This window comes from Pavona decussata, unplaced genomic scaffold (assembly GCF_977016875.1).
Source record: "Pavona decussata unplaced genomic scaffold, jaPavDecu1.1 SCAFFOLD_280, whole genome shotgun sequence".
Taxonomy (NCBI): domain Eukaryota; kingdom Metazoa; phylum Cnidaria; class Anthozoa; order Scleractinia; family Agariciidae; genus Pavona; species Pavona decussata.
This window is the reverse complement of record NW_028145681.1, coordinates 665,001-680,000: the sequence shown is the minus strand read 5'-3', so window position 1 is coordinate 680,000 and position 15,000 is coordinate 665,001. Positions and strand designations below refer to the sequence as shown.

The 15,000-nt window shown below is 40.5% G+C and overlaps 2 protein-coding genes across 3 annotated transcripts in view; both read right to left on the bottom strand.

The window, feature by feature from the left end:
- The window catches only part of LOC146455321 (polypeptide N-acetylgalactosaminyltransferase 1-like), a 9,079-nt gene extending 747 nt beyond the window's left edge, over positions 1 to 8,332 (bottom strand). Inside the window, exons 1-7 of the mRNA XM_085094468.1 lie at positions 7,146 to 8,332; positions 5,150 to 5,319; positions 4,089 to 4,461; positions 3,865 to 3,982; positions 2,877 to 3,197; positions 2,393 to 2,491; positions 604 to 732 (exon numbers count right to left, since the gene is read on the bottom strand). Coding sequence (XP_084950594.1) covers positions 604 to 732; positions 2,393 to 2,491; positions 2,877 to 3,197; positions 3,865 to 3,982; positions 4,089 to 4,461; positions 5,150 to 5,319; positions 7,146 to 7,846 — 1,911 coding nt within the window. The 5' untranslated portion in view covers positions 7,847 to 8,332. The remainder of the gene's footprint in view (positions 1 to 603; positions 733 to 2,392; positions 2,492 to 2,876; positions 3,198 to 3,864; positions 3,983 to 4,088; positions 4,462 to 5,149; positions 5,320 to 7,145) is intronic.
- A 748-nt stretch (positions 8,333 to 9,080) lies between these two features.
- LOC146455320 (polypeptide N-acetylgalactosaminyltransferase 1-like) overlaps positions 9,081 to 15,000 on the bottom strand; it is a 13,418-nt gene continuing 7,498 nt past the window's right edge. For both annotated transcript variants that reach the window (XM_085094470.1, XM_085094471.1), the window contains exons 4-8: positions 14,267 to 14,384; positions 13,092 to 13,424; positions 12,378 to 12,476; positions 11,614 to 11,736; positions 9,081 to 10,911 (exon numbers count right to left, since the gene is read on the bottom strand). In XM_085094470.1, coding sequence (XP_084950596.1) covers positions 10,774 to 10,911; positions 11,614 to 11,736; positions 12,378 to 12,476; positions 13,092 to 13,424; positions 14,267 to 14,384 — 811 coding nt within the window. In that variant the 3' untranslated portion in view covers positions 9,081 to 10,773. The remainder of the gene's footprint in view (positions 10,912 to 11,613; positions 11,737 to 12,377; positions 12,477 to 13,091; positions 13,425 to 14,266; positions 14,385 to 15,000) is intronic.

Below are 15,000 nucleotides of genomic sequence, written 5' to 3'. Positions count from 1 at the left end.
AAAGAAGAAAATAAAACGAGTGAACATATTGAGAAATGTTTGCTTTGAATATCATCAGTTTCAACTGAGCCTGCCAGTGATGCATCAGTTATAAAGAACGGAATTACACCTGGACTTAAACGTTATTTTTGACTTATACCGGGAAATTTCTGAGACAAATTTTAAACTCTTCTTTCCCATGCAGTCAGTTTTGCAAGGCAATGGTTGTAAAGACTATAACGCAAAAGAACTTTCGATCAAACTTCATTGAATCAACCTCCAAATTTGGAGACTATCAGCCATTCGAGCCATCAATGACCGTGATATCCTTACGCTATAGCTACGCAGTAACTGTCCCTTTCTTTACCTTGGTATACTAATTGATTGAAGCCACCAGAATGGCGAGAAAGCATTGCGATTGGTGCAAGGAGACTGAATTGTGGCATCCTGTGCAGGAGAGCCGTAGTAATACCGATTTGACTTTCCTTTCCCAGAACTTTTTAGCCGCGGCTGAATTCCGCGTGACCGTCTATTTCGGCAAGTTATTTTTTTAATGCTTCTATTAGGTTTAAACTGAAGCGCTCCTCTTTGTGTATTGTTATCAAACCTGTCCCTCTATTTTACCTTGGATACTGTCCATTGTTCTTTACCCTCATCACAGGAATTGAGCAGCAAAGTGCTAGCCACAGCCTCTACACAACGTAAACTACCTTGTTCGATACTCAGCTGGTGATTCTTCGATACGAAAAATTGCTGCAAAAGATGTAAAGTACACAGTATCAATTATCACGAGCTCGACATTTGTTTGGTCAAGTTGTCCAAGATAGCGTTTAGACACTAATAATCAAAAATTATGGAGTGCATTTGATGATCTCGATCCCAGGCCAAATCCCAAATTTGTGATGATGTCATCCGCCCCTGCAAAATCTGCGGGGGATACCGAGACGCGTCCCAGGATCCATTCATTCGTTGATTGTCCCATACAATCCGTACTAGGAGTGCGTTCTTCCTACGTCGAACGCAAAAACTGCTCCCTTCCTCCTGCTGTCGCCAACAATCTGTACGCCGGCTATCCGTCCATAGCTTTATTTCGTCCCTCTTGTTCATTTACCATGACGTAGAACAAATACATCCCTACTCCACCTACCTTTCTCAGTTACTTTTGTAGATAAAAGGTTCCGTATCGTGGGTATAAAGAACGTTGTTTGATATTTTTTTTTTTTTTTGCGATTTACCTTGTTGTCTTATAATAGGACTGAACTCTTTCTACCCAGAATTAAGTCGTATTGGCAAGCCGTTACGGAAACCTAGCAAAGCTTGGAGGTGACCTTGCATTAGATTAGCATCTGCGTCAGGGGGTCATAGAAAAAAAGGATTAAGTTCTGAAGTTTGTGAGCTCGACCAGTGGGTAGCAAAGACTTAGTATCCTATCCTATTAAGGATGTTTTCGTTTGGCTTTTCTCCGTCTCACGATAACAATTCATAGAACGATCACAACATATCCTTTAAATCGCGAAGTTAGAGCCACTGAAGCCGATGTGTAACTACGTATTTCCTCAATTCCTGGAATAATTCAGTGCAACAGTTGAGCCAGACATTTGAAATAAGCCTCCCTCAATCACTATGAAATGACTAGCTACGAGTCTAGTATTGATTAGAACTGATCTGTAGAAATCGTCGCTTTGCGTGCTTTACTCTGTATCTCCCAGGCAGCTAAATGTGAAACAGAGTATTGCAATGAGCTGTAGAAATCGTTCGTTTGCCTGCTTAGTTTATTCTTCGCCACAATTAAAGTTTGTCTTCAGAACAGTTACTGTAACTCTGAGTCCTAACATTTTTTATAAGCTATTAACCCCCCCCCCCCTCCCCCCCACCGCGCGCCATTTAGAAATGAACGCCCCGGGTGGTCACTACTGGAAACTTTCTATACGGGCTAGCCTGCAATGCAGGCGTATTTTTGGAGCGGGAGCGCTGAATAATCCTTCGTTGCTGTCATCTTGGGCGAGGAAGCGCGAGAGGGCTGGAGCGAGTCAAAAGTGACCCTAAGGGAGAGGACGACTAGCTGAGAAATAAAGGAGGGGGGAGAGGGAGAGGAGGGAAAAATAATTTTTTTTCGCTCTCATTTCCTGCCCCCCCCCCCCCCCCCCTTCCCCTTCCCCTCAGCCTCCTTCTAATACGCGAACTAAATTTATTATTCAGCGCTCGCCCATGAAAAACGCCTGCACTGCAGGCTATAATAAAAACTATGCGCGAAGCTTCGCTTTCATAATGAGGTTCAAAGCAACTCAGAAATGGCCGATTCCGATGTCTTGAGTGGTTTCTCGAGGGTATTCTTGTTCCTCAATGTCGCCAATCGAACTCGCCCACCAGTATCAATAATGTAATACATAAATGAATCCTTTTTGTGCATTACCTGATTTCCTCCCATACCGTGACAGCGTGACACTCCAAGCTCATCACCAAGTGACCTAGCCATTGTGTCCAGACAGATGCCAGACTTGGGATTACGAACCTATGCAGAATAAACAACGTGACAAAACAACTAAAAACGTAAACTCTTGCCTCCTCCTCTGTTTACACGACATTTTGTTTGCTTGTTTTTTCGTTGCTTTTCTTTTATTGTTTTTATTTTGTTTTTACTTCTGCAACTGTACAGATTGCAAGTACATAATGAGGATATTGGTTTAATCGATCAGATTGTGCTTTGGGGTAAATTCGATTTATTCAAAAAATCAATAAACACGGATCAAATAAACCTGCCTTTGTTTGTGGGTATTCTTGCCGAGACAAGAGTTTCTAAACAATTAAGATTCATAGCATGAGTGAAAAGAACAATGAGATCTATAATAAGCATCAGTAAATTTGTTTCTTTGAAAAGAACAGAAATGTTCACTTACCTCGCCATATGCTAGGTAGCTAGTCTCTGGAATCTGCTGCTCGGGATAAATGTTGTCCAAGTACCATTTGAAACTTTTGCACTTAAGCCGCTTTCGGAGTTGTAATCTTGATGTGAAATCTCCATGGTCAACAGTCTTCAAGTCTGGCCTCTTCAAAAACACAAACTTTTTATAGTCATCCATCCACACGTGCACAACACGTGCAAGGTTCACAGTTACTTCTCGATAACCACCAGGAAACTTGTATGGGAAACGAGAGCGAAACACGTGACCAACACGTGAACAAGGGACGATTTCCAATTTTCCACCACATTGCCATATCTGGGTCAAATACAGAAAAAACTATCTCAGTAAAAAGAAAGTGTGCAAATCGGTCTTCGGGTTATGAAGTACTCTAGGAAGTTAGAAGTAGATTGACACCTCGAGTCTTGATTTGTTGTGTTCGTTTTTAGTTTACAGAATGAGATTCTCAACTGTGGACGTCCAAATGATAACTGATGAGCAAATGACTCTTAGTTTAGAAAATAACGGATTAGAAACATAATCCCTGGGTCAACCGACCAATACAGTCATAAAAGTTGTAGCTACAAAAACCTAACACTTCCTCAAACAATTTATATCAGAGATGGAAATTCGTCTGAAGACGGAAAACTCGTCCATTGTGAATGTGGTGAAAGACAATTTTCCCTTTCAAAATTACCCAGAAAATTACGCATCCAATTTCCAGTCCACAAAGAAAGAACGCGAAAATTAGAGGGAAAACTTTTCTTTGACGAGTTCACCTCAGACGGGTAAATTACAAAGGGTTTTTGTTTTGGACTCTGTCTTCCTTTAACAACTTTTGTATGTTTAGCTTATATAAGTTGTAATTTTAAGACCATTTTGTCGTCCTTAAATTTATATTAAGACTGCATTCTGCCTTAGGAATTCCGTCGGAGTCGTATTTCTCTTCTTCTAATATGAATTCATCTAACATGCATTTACTCACCCTGAAAGACATTTCTAGGTTTTCTCCACCCCAAACATCCATTCCTTCGTCATAAGATCCAGAATCGTAGAAGTACTTACGATCAATGGAAAACAGACCTCCAGCCATTGTGGGGGTCCTACGATCAGAAGAGATACATATACATAACTTAATAATCTACAGGAATAAATAATTGGTAATTATTAATAATATTATGAACTAAATCAATTCAATTGATTACCTACCTGATGGGCTGACTCAAATCTTTTCGCTGATTTCGAACATTTTGCGGTAAAGAATGCCAATTAAACTGCATATCCCAGCTGAAACCACCAATAACCTCAGCAGGAGTTCCAGAATAAGCGAAGTCTGTTGAGCTTATAATGTCAATCACCGGTACAGCTACAGTGGTATGGTCCCGCCTAATCCTGTCCAGCAGGGGCTCTAACCAACCCACGTTCGCTTCACAGTGAGCGTCGAGGAACGTTAACACCTGGGCCTTAGCTGCTTTGGCTCCTAATAGACGAGCTCGAATGAGTCCCTCTCTTTTAGTTGTCCTTAGAATACGAACCTTGGCTAGCTTTGCCACGTAATCTTCAAGTGGTTTTTTCAGATGATCTGAGGAAGTAGAGTAAAACAACATTTGTTCTCTTGTTTATAATAAAAAAAACTGACTAAAAATCTCGTGAGTCAGAACCTCCAAAAAGCAAGGGAAGACCTTTAACATGATTCGACTTTGAGCATGCTTCGAATTTGAGATATTAAATGACCAACTAAAGATTTGGTGTGAAAAACGTCAAGAGAAGTCCACTCATAAAACAACGGTTCTCGGCTGACTAACAGTCCAGTTAGTTAGAGCGTTCAGTTGCCAGTATCGCAACAGGTGTCATATGTTCTAGTCCCGTTGAAGCATGAAATTTTTTTCTGAATATACTAGGCCGGGTCATCTACTCATAAGGCATCAGTTCACTCGCTGTTCACAGTTGCGATATTTCATACATTCCCCTCTTATATATTTATCTTCCACGGGTATATTACGAATTCGCAATATGACCAGCTCCCAGTTGGCTTGATAGCTCAGTTGGTAGAGCACTGCACCGGCATCGCAGTGGTCATGGGTTCGAATGACCTCTGCGATGCGACCTTTGAAGCTACTGAAGTGCTAAGATCCCTGTCAGGATCTGTCTTATTGTGAGTGAAAATATTAAAGGTCGACATATCCAGTGTAATCAAGAGTCGCAAATCAGTTCTTCAAGCGCGCACTATAGTTTAACTGTAACGGAAACTTATCTATGTGGATGCTTACCAAATGTACTGAAGTCATCAATGAGTATGATCTCTTGTAGGAGCTCTGGTGGGGAGCGGAGTAACACAGTGTGAACTGTGCGTAACAGAGTGGACCACGCCTCGTTATGAAAACAGATTATCACACTGGTGGTAGGCAGGTCTGACACAGGATAAGACTTCCCGGCACAACTGAGAAGTAAATCAGATAATACCTTAATGCCCAGCTCAAAAAAGGCAAAAAATCAATAAGAGATAAAGAGATTTCAGATTTGATCGAAGCTTATGGGAGATGCTGGTCAAACAAAAGGGAGAGTTTGGATGTTGCCAATGAAAAACCGAACAAGATAAACGACTCTGAGAGCGTACAATAGTTAATGAGAGTGCTAGAGTTTTTGAGAAGTAATTTCAGATCTTTCACCATTTTTTTTTTTTCAAAAAGGAGAGCTTCCAATGAATAGGCCTGGCCCCAGTTGTTCAAAGGCCGGATAACTTTATCCACTGGATAAGTCGCTATCCGACAGTTTCAATCTGTGCAAATATTTCAGTATTTCCTCTTGTACAAGCGAATATGCACACTCCAACCACAGTTAAGTTTGGAAGTGTACCAAAACCTTGGACAACGTTTAACGTAAAGTATATTTTAGACCCTGAATAGTGCCTTATCCGGCGGATAACGTTATCCGGCCTTTGAACAACTGGGGCCTGATCTCATTTTAACAAAGTGCGCTGTATCACATTTGAGTAAAGGCCATGAAAATTAACGTCTTTTTCACAAATTTATCTGGTGTGGTAGGTTGTGTTCTTTGAACTTGATGTTACCATGGCAACCGATTTTTGACAGGCACTTTTTTTCTCAGAGCCCATGGGAGGTGCCTTGCACGGGTCCTCGCGTCCTGTTCGCACCTGCCCTTTTGACCTTATCACTTTAAATCACTTTGCACATATTTTTCATTTCTTTCTGGCTTTTTAATTTATTGTATTTAACATGTGTGACGGTCAATAAAGCTGGTAAAAAAAATCTTTGGACGCACTATTTATCCTCCAAGTGTCACTGTTATAACGTGTAATAGCCTCAGGGACGAGTGTGGTTTTGCGGGAGGGGGGGGGGGAGCAGAATCCCCCTGGACCCAGAAAACGAATATAAGTCTGCTTTAGATAGGTTAACCAGCGCACAAATTAAAGCGCAAAGCAGACGTATACCTACAGGCGAGTTTTCGAAAACACCGCCTCTCCAGCGTGAATAATGCACCCTTGGTCACCCTTGGCTACTTTCTCACGAGTAACGTGACAAGCCTGAACACCTCAGTGGTGAATTTTCGCGACTTTTTCAGGGGGCTTCTCAATTGTCACTTGGCTTATAAGAGGGAGGCGTATGGAGACAGCGATACAATATTTTTCGAGTAAGTTATTGCATATGTAGCGAATGAAAACCGTGATAGAATGAGCGATATCGTTCAAGATTTTACCAGCGTGACAACCTAAAGGGCGAATTTGTTTGCAGTTGGTTCTTTTATCCCGGCAATACTGCAAACAGCCGCCATTTTCCTAAATGTGTTTAAAATAGACCACTTATTATAATTAGTTGGCGGAAACAGGAAATTCCCTGACCAATATTTAGCAGTCAATATATAACAATGATATTTGCTTTAATTTATCCTGTTGATGTTAAAATACACATGTAATCTTGCAAGGTAATTTTTAATTTAAATCCGTGGATAAAATCCTGAAGTGTGACCAATAAAATGAACGCTACTGAGCAGATCGTACTTTACTTTCCCATGTTGCTGTTTATTGTCCTGTTCATTAGGTGGTTCTACATTTTGAGTCTGTCACCGGCATGAGATCAAGTGTGACCATTCAAAGGAAACAAGCTACTGAGCAATACCGCTTCCTGAGATGCTGCTTTTTATGCTGCAAAAGGAAGCTCTTTAAAAGTGTGACCATGGATGCTGTTGAGCTTTACTTTCCAGTGGAATCGAAAGTACATGTAAATTCAGAAATTAATTATAACTTACCCAAGACTTCTTGTATCCGGAATAGAACGCACGAGTGAGATCTTTTCACTCACATATTCATTAAAGGCGTATTTACTGTAACTATCCTTTTCGTTCTTTTTCTCGTCTGCTGCAACAATTACAGCTCTACCATCCTCTCCGGGACCGTTCGGGTCGCGGGCTTTAACGTCGGGAAATTTCGGGACGTGCACAGCATCGTTTGTGCCCACGGTCTGTTTTCTCGGGTGCTCGGGTGGAATAGTCTTTACCGCCGAAATTTGCTTTTTCTTTCGAACTATCGGTTTTTTCTTAGTCTTCTCTAGTCTTGGTTTCCTGACCACTTCCTGTTTCTTCAAAGAATTATTTTCATTTTTGTCAATTACTTGATTTTTCATCACTTTCGTGTTCATATTTCGTGTATCTTTGTCTTGCACAATCTCCCTTTTCACGATATCAAGTTCCTCTTCGAAGTCTTCGACCTCGGAAATCCCACGTGGTACTAACTTCGATCTTTTATTTACACTCTCTAATTGCTGCTCAAATCCACGCTGGTAATTTTTACTTTCCTCTCGTAATCTACGAGCGACTTGATCATTTGAAGCAATATTCCCCTGATACGAAATGAGTATCACAGTGTTTAATACAAACCAAAATATGGACGTCAACAAAGCAACAACGATTACTTGCCGGGGCTTGTAAATTTGACCGCACGTGAATGCCATAACGAAATTTCAACGACGATAACAAAAGCTTAAGAGCAAAGTAAGTACATTATCTTTCCTCCGCTGACAATTTCCGATGTAAGTAAATTCCTTGTTTTCTTGTTTCGGCAGTCCACACAGCTTGTATCTCGACGAGCATCGATTAGCTTCGTAAATACGTCAAGAGGGTACTTTCGCCCGCTTCATTACGTGTTTGAAGCCCATCAGTTTTCACCGAAGTTCCTCTCGCTTTAAGCCCCATTGTTTCTGGAACGAAATAGCTTTAACGAGAAACAGAAACCCATCGCGACCGCAGCAACATTGTTTTGTCAGACGTTAGCCTGTATTGACCTACTCCTGTCTCGAGTAACGCGGAACACGCGAATACAAAGACAAGTATTGTATTAAAGATCCATTAACAAGCTTTTCAAAGTTCATCCCATCTCAGATTTGTGTCAGCTGGATGCGGACCCCTTTGTTCCGGTGTCCAATTCACCACACAAAGATAAACACTTCTGCTGAAATTATTCCGAATTTGCATGTATTATGCACAATATTGGAAATCTTAAAATCTTATTTAAAAGATACGTGGTAAGTTTTTATTCTTAGAGATTACCTGAAAAGTGCTTTCTAATCATTTTAATTTTCATTGACTGAAATATGATTCCTCGCTGTTGGATCGTTTTATAGCCATTCCAATCAATGTTTTTTTCTATTTTTAATTTTACCCTTAAATTATCTCAAAGTATCATTACAGGTTATTGCTGATAAAGTGTTAATTTTGTTGGTTGTCAAGAAAGCGTGTTTTAGACCAAACGTGTTTTCTTTAGAGATTCACAAACTCAAACGTGCAGTCCAGGCAACTCGGTTACGAAGATATCCAAAATGTTTACCAAAAAAACATCGTCAAGTCATTGTCAAGTGGATCGAGGGGTTTAAAAAGGCCACATTATAGCTTTATTAAGAACTAGGGTTCTTATATCACTAGTTTTAGCAAGGTAAAGGCTCTTATTCTATTGGCCACCAAAGAAACTAAACTCCCTACCAAACAAGTCTACCAAGACCCATCCTGCTTGCTGTCTAGGGCGCTAATAAATTTAGCGTTATTCTTCACACTGATCATGACGATTTCCACGGTTTCCTTGACAGCGTTTCGTAACCTCTCATTTAAACAAAGTAAGCGAGCACTCGACAAAAAATGACGAATATTATTAAGTAGTTGCTTAAAATAGTAAACTTGTAAAACAAAGTTAGGTATAGTGAAGTATTTTTTATTGAAAACACAAAAGAAGCAATTGACCTCCCTGGTATCGCCAAGCCAAAGTTACCGCAAACAGTCGCTCAATTTGCTTTTTTTTTAATCAGCAATTGCAACGCTGATAATCTCGTATGAAAATCGACTTTTCAACACACATTAATTTGTATTGCCTAGTTTGATATGATCGTTGACGATCACTCAGTTTTTATAAAGGCAGGGATCGTTAGCGATCATATACCTCATTCTTTTTGGCACGAGAGCGAAGCTTCTCTGAGATGGCAAGGCACAATGGTAAGACTCAAACGAAAAACGCGAAGCACTCTTCGCTTGTTTCGCCGGTTTTCCCATGACCCCCGTGCTTCGCTAAAAACAAGCGTGTTTGTACGAGGAAGTCCACGCGAAGCAATTTGAATGAGAACTATGAAGTCATTTACGAAGGTTTCTCTTTCCGGTTACATTTTAACAATAAATTCTGTTCTAAGAGGGTCGGCCTTGTGCACTAGGAATCTATCAGAAATGCAATGTCCTCTCGGATTTAGCTCAGCTCGACATAAAAGTGTTTCCGATCCTGTTTTAATTTATTTCTATAATTGATAATTCTCAGGATAGAACTAACTATCTTAATTTATTACTTTTAAATAAATAACGAACATCAAAAACGGAAATTCTACTATAATATACGAAATTCACATCGAATATTCCTATATGCCGGATAAAATCATATTTCCTATCTAGATAAAAACACCACACCACTTTGTAGCGCGGGAATAAAAGGATGGTCGTGTTTTCATGCCGGACTCAGAAAAAAGAACAGGATTTCCGCCCTTGAACACATGATCTTCCGCACGATGGACGGGTGCTTTAAAGCTAACAAATACAGCTGATTCTCAGATAATGAACGATCGCTTGCTCTCACGACGGATTGAGACCGAGCGACCTTAGACCCATCCTAGGAGAATAAACCTAGGAGACTCAGGGGCAGAAAGTCGGGGACGAAGATTTCACGGGCGAAATTGGGTTGAGCGAAAGGTTTAACAAGGCCGTCTTTTAAACTTTCGCTGGTTCAGATTTCGCCCGTGAAATCTTCGCCTTGTGTCGACTCTCTGCCCCTGGGTCTCCGAGAATGGCTCAAACCATTACTTTGACTGAATTGTTCGAAACACTCATTCGGGAGACTGATGTACGGATGATCATGAACTCGACTCCAGTCGCCACCAGGCTTGCTCAATCCGAACTACGACAAAGAAAAGGGAATACCTTCGAACAAACCCTACGTTTTGATATCAAGTGCTCCTAAGTCCAGCTTTCATTGAAATATAACTATGAAATAAAGCAAATTTCATGGTATTTTCGCGAATTGTGCTGACTCTTGAGTAATTCAGTGTTGAGATCTCTGGGACTCTAATGAATCGGCAATGCATCGCGCCACACATAGACATGGCGTATAATAAGTCTTGTGATCATAGATAATACGTATGGTACGGCAGTTTCCGTATCCAACAGAAGCCTTGCACACAAGCTGTCAAGCGATCATGATACGAGGAACTATCAAACGTTCTTTTGCCTTGCTGACATCGTTTGGGCCTGCGCAGACCAGCTGCGTGACACGCGAGAGCAGCTGTTTCACGCGCGAGAGCAGGCGCTTGACGTGTGCGGTCAGCCGCGTAGCGCGGGTGATCTGCATCAGTGTTCAGTCCATTTCGTCTGTTTTGGAGAATTCCCAGACCTGCGCAGTCCGCCCATCACACGCGCGTACCTTAGCATGTTCTGAGTTTGCTGAACCTCGGTCTATGCACACGTCACGACGAGGGTGGTACAACTTGTTATCCTGAGAAAAAGAAAAAGAAAGATAACCACAGAAGAAGTTAATACACAAAACATCGCTTTACTGTGCTCTGTGATTGACTCCAGGCTGACTGACTGACTGACTGACTGACTGACTGACTGACTGACTGACTGACTGACTGACTGACTGACTGACTGACTGACTGACTGACTGACTGAAAAGCACGTGTCAATTAAAACCAACCGTTACTTGCTCGCACGCGTTTTCCCGCGCTTTGTACCTGTTACACCCATTGGCTTTGACTTCTGATTGGCTCATTGTGTTGTTTACTTTTGTTGTGATTGGTTAAAGTGATTACTTTGGTTCTAGTACTAGACAGCATTCTTCACGCAGCAACAATGGTCCGGGATTGAAGAATGCTTCCTACATTATGGAGTACGTGTAAAACAAATTACAAGCGTGGAACTTGTAACCTACAGAGCCGCATGAAATTTATAAACTCGTTCACGAATGGAAACACGAAGTCTTTCAGTCGAACGGAGGAGATCGAGCGCTATATTTAAATTAATTATCGGAATAAGTCAGTTAATGTGAAAAAATTCCTCAAACATGACCATTCCAATGAAATCTCCAGAGCATTAGTTCCTTTCTTTACAATTTTATAAAAAGATTTTCAATCAAATTTCCGAGTTTATCAGTTTTTATCGATGGTTTGGTTGTTCACTTTTCAATCAACATTCATACCTTGTATTCCCATTTCTGATTCTGCATGAGTCCGTCGCATTCTCTTAAGTACAAATCATAGCCATTGTAATCTAGGCAATTATCTTCTGATTTCAGTTCTCCTTTACTCGTCAATACAAAATACTGAAAAGAAAAAAGGGAAATGAGATTAACTGAGGCGCGAGGCAAAGGAGCAGAGCAGTGTGAGTAACACAACTATTCAGCGTTTACCTAGACGACGAGCAGTACCACTTTCATCGCAGGGATGGTCGAAAAAGAACTACACACGCGCACGCGCAAATACGTGTCCACGGGGCAGGCAATTTTCGCGCTTTATCAGCGGTGTTTACATCTGACTATCTGTCCGGCACGTAAAACTTGCACGTAAATGAAAGTTTCGTCAATTCTCTTCAGTAGCGTCGCCGCATGCTATTTTGTTGAGGTAAAAAGAAACAATCCTCTATCCCATTTGAAACAGAAAGTATCCATAGAATATATAAACTCTAACTTCTGGTGAATTAACGCCGTCGATAAAGCCGTTCATGTTCCTTCTAAAAGAGACTGGACTTTGTTACGTTGATGTTACATGAGGCAATTTTCAACAGTTTTTCACTGGGGAATTTAGCATGCTGACGTGTTTAAGCGCATGACTCTACCGTCGCAAAAAGTAGCAACTTTTTTTGACTTGGCAGTTCGGGACTTATGAGGACGACTGATATCAATAAGTTATTCGAAGTGCTGCATGAGACACTAGCTAAAGCACTAGGAAGTGTTAGTGTATTCACCTGATTTCCTCCCTGACCGTGGCACTGATACAACCCCAAGGCTGCGTCATCCTTCTTACCTAACGTATCCAAACAATTATCACTTGAAGGATTCCGAACCTATAAAACATCCAGTAAAAACAAAAATCAACAACATCCGAAGAGGGGCGGGGGGGGGGGGGTTCTCTCTTAAAGAAACTATAGTAAATTATAGCTGTTTTGATTGGAATTTGGGTAACTTAATGCTTTTATTTTCATGTAGGTCGGTTTAATTTTCTAAACCTTCGCACATCGCTAAATGTTCGCAAAAATTAATCCACAAAAGCGTCAAGAAAGGTTTTAGTCCCGGAGCGGGGAAAGGTTAAATTCATTCCGAGGGTGGCCATGTTGAGAGAAAATGAACGGTCTCTCACCCGGTCAAAAAGTGTTTTGATTATGTGACCAATTTCAAACCGTTTGTGATTCGTTCAGTGGTGGTATGATTATCGTGATAACTAGCTATGGATTGCCAAAGCAAAATTCGTACAATACATTGCTCGTTATCACTGCAATAGCCTTAAAGTTAAAATTATTATTCCCGACAAAATCGTTTCTTTCAATATGCATTGAGCGGGGCCGTGTTTCTAATAGGGCTTTAGCTTTTCCGCCCCCGCTCGCGTTGATGCGAATGGCACTCAGACGGCAATTTTCTCAATAGCTTTTCGCTGGTAGCGAGCGAGGGGCCTCTCTACCTACCTGCCCAGCAGCTAGAAAATTTGTGTCTGGGACCTCAAGTTCAGGAAAAATATTCTCCAAATACCACTTGAAATTCTTGCACTGTAGTTTTTCTCTGAGAGCCAGCCTCTCACTGACGTCGTCGTGTTTCTTCTTTTTGAGATCAAAGCGAATATTGTAGAAATGTTTTGCGTATTCATCCATCCACACATCGGCCACTCGCATGAGATTCCGACTTACAACATCCAGATCACCGCCAGGGCGAGCGGGGAATGAGTACGGGAAACGAGGTCTGAACACGTGTCCAACACGTGAACATGGTAGCATCTCAATGGTTCCACCGCACATCCAGATCTAGAACACAAGAAAACAAGATCAGTACTTTATAGTATTTTATTTTCCCAACATTTTCCGCAAGCAAGGACATTTCTAGAGAATAACAAAACAAGGAATAACAAGTTTATTTCGCTTCAACAAAACAAAACAAAGTACAAAAGCTAACATAAACAAGCCATAAAAGTTCACTGACTACCGTTATCTAAAACCAATTTTGGAACACAACTGACGCTCCTCTTACTCCACGCTGGGCTAGTATAGAAATGTTTTTTGGGGGGAGGAAGGTGGGGGTGGGCGCTTATTCGAGGGTGGGGGCTTTTTAACTTTTTGGGCTTTCAGGGTGGGCGGTTAATCGAATAAATACGGTATCTGAATACAGACAGAATTAAACAAGTTCTGATGGAAACAAAACACAGGTGAATTAGTCAAATTCTCCTGTTTTTGACATCAGCCCACCTCCATCTGATTTGAATTTGCACTGTGTTTGGAACCACTATGTAAACAGAAAACTACATTCAACTAATATGTGTATGTTTTGCACGTGCTGAAAGCGCAATCTTTCAAAAATAAAACCTTGTAAGCCATTAAAAATTTCAACTCTAATGTAAGTTATGAATTCCATGCCTTGAACAGTCAAAATCGCAGCGTTATCCATCCACCCTGTACATTAAAGAGCAGTCATGATAGACTGGTAGCAGATTTATTCTACGGATTAATATTTATCATTAAATATACAGTTTGTAAAGCTAGACTGACAATGGTTTGCATATACCCTCAGCATGTCAGAATACAGCGTTTTTCATTTGTGCAGAACAGAAAGAAAGAAAGACATGTAATACATTATTAAACTGCAGACTTACTCTGAAAGAAATTTCCAGATTTTCTCCACCCCATATATCCATTCCTGTATCATATGTACCTATTTCCTCAAAATAACTTTTATCAATAGAGAACAACCCTCCAGCCATCACAGGTGTCCTGAAAAAAAAAAATAGAAGTTTTTATGACATGTAGTTTGGTTGCTTCCAATTACAACTGGTCACAATTAGCATTTCTTGAAGCTTTCTACATCAAGAATTTCAAGCCTAACCATTAACGAAGGACTGAAAGCCTCTAGAGAATAAGACTTTTTCCTCTGATTACTAAGTATTCTCAGACTAGTTATATTACATAATATTAAGACGCCTATAATATTTAAGTCCCCTCCTGTAAAATATCTTAACATGATTATGACTCTGTAATACAGCCGAAATATTGTAATTTTCAACTATCTTGTAATAAACTAAAACTTGGTTTCTACAATGATATCAATAATTATTCTTGGCCTTGCTTTCTTCATTTTGTAGTTTGGTTTGTTCTTGGAGATAAAACCATATTTGTTCCCTGACAGTTCGTACTTTTCTCAGTTTCAGTATGGGTTTAAAATTTGCCAGTCGAGTTGAGATATGGATAGTTTACAATAATTGTGTCATTTATCTTCATCAGCATAATAATAATTTGGAAAGGTTCACCTCCAAAAGCAGTAAAAAGTAGAAATGGCCCATCACCTTGAATTTGGCAGGATTGGTTTGTGTGGATTCCCAGATTTTTTTCA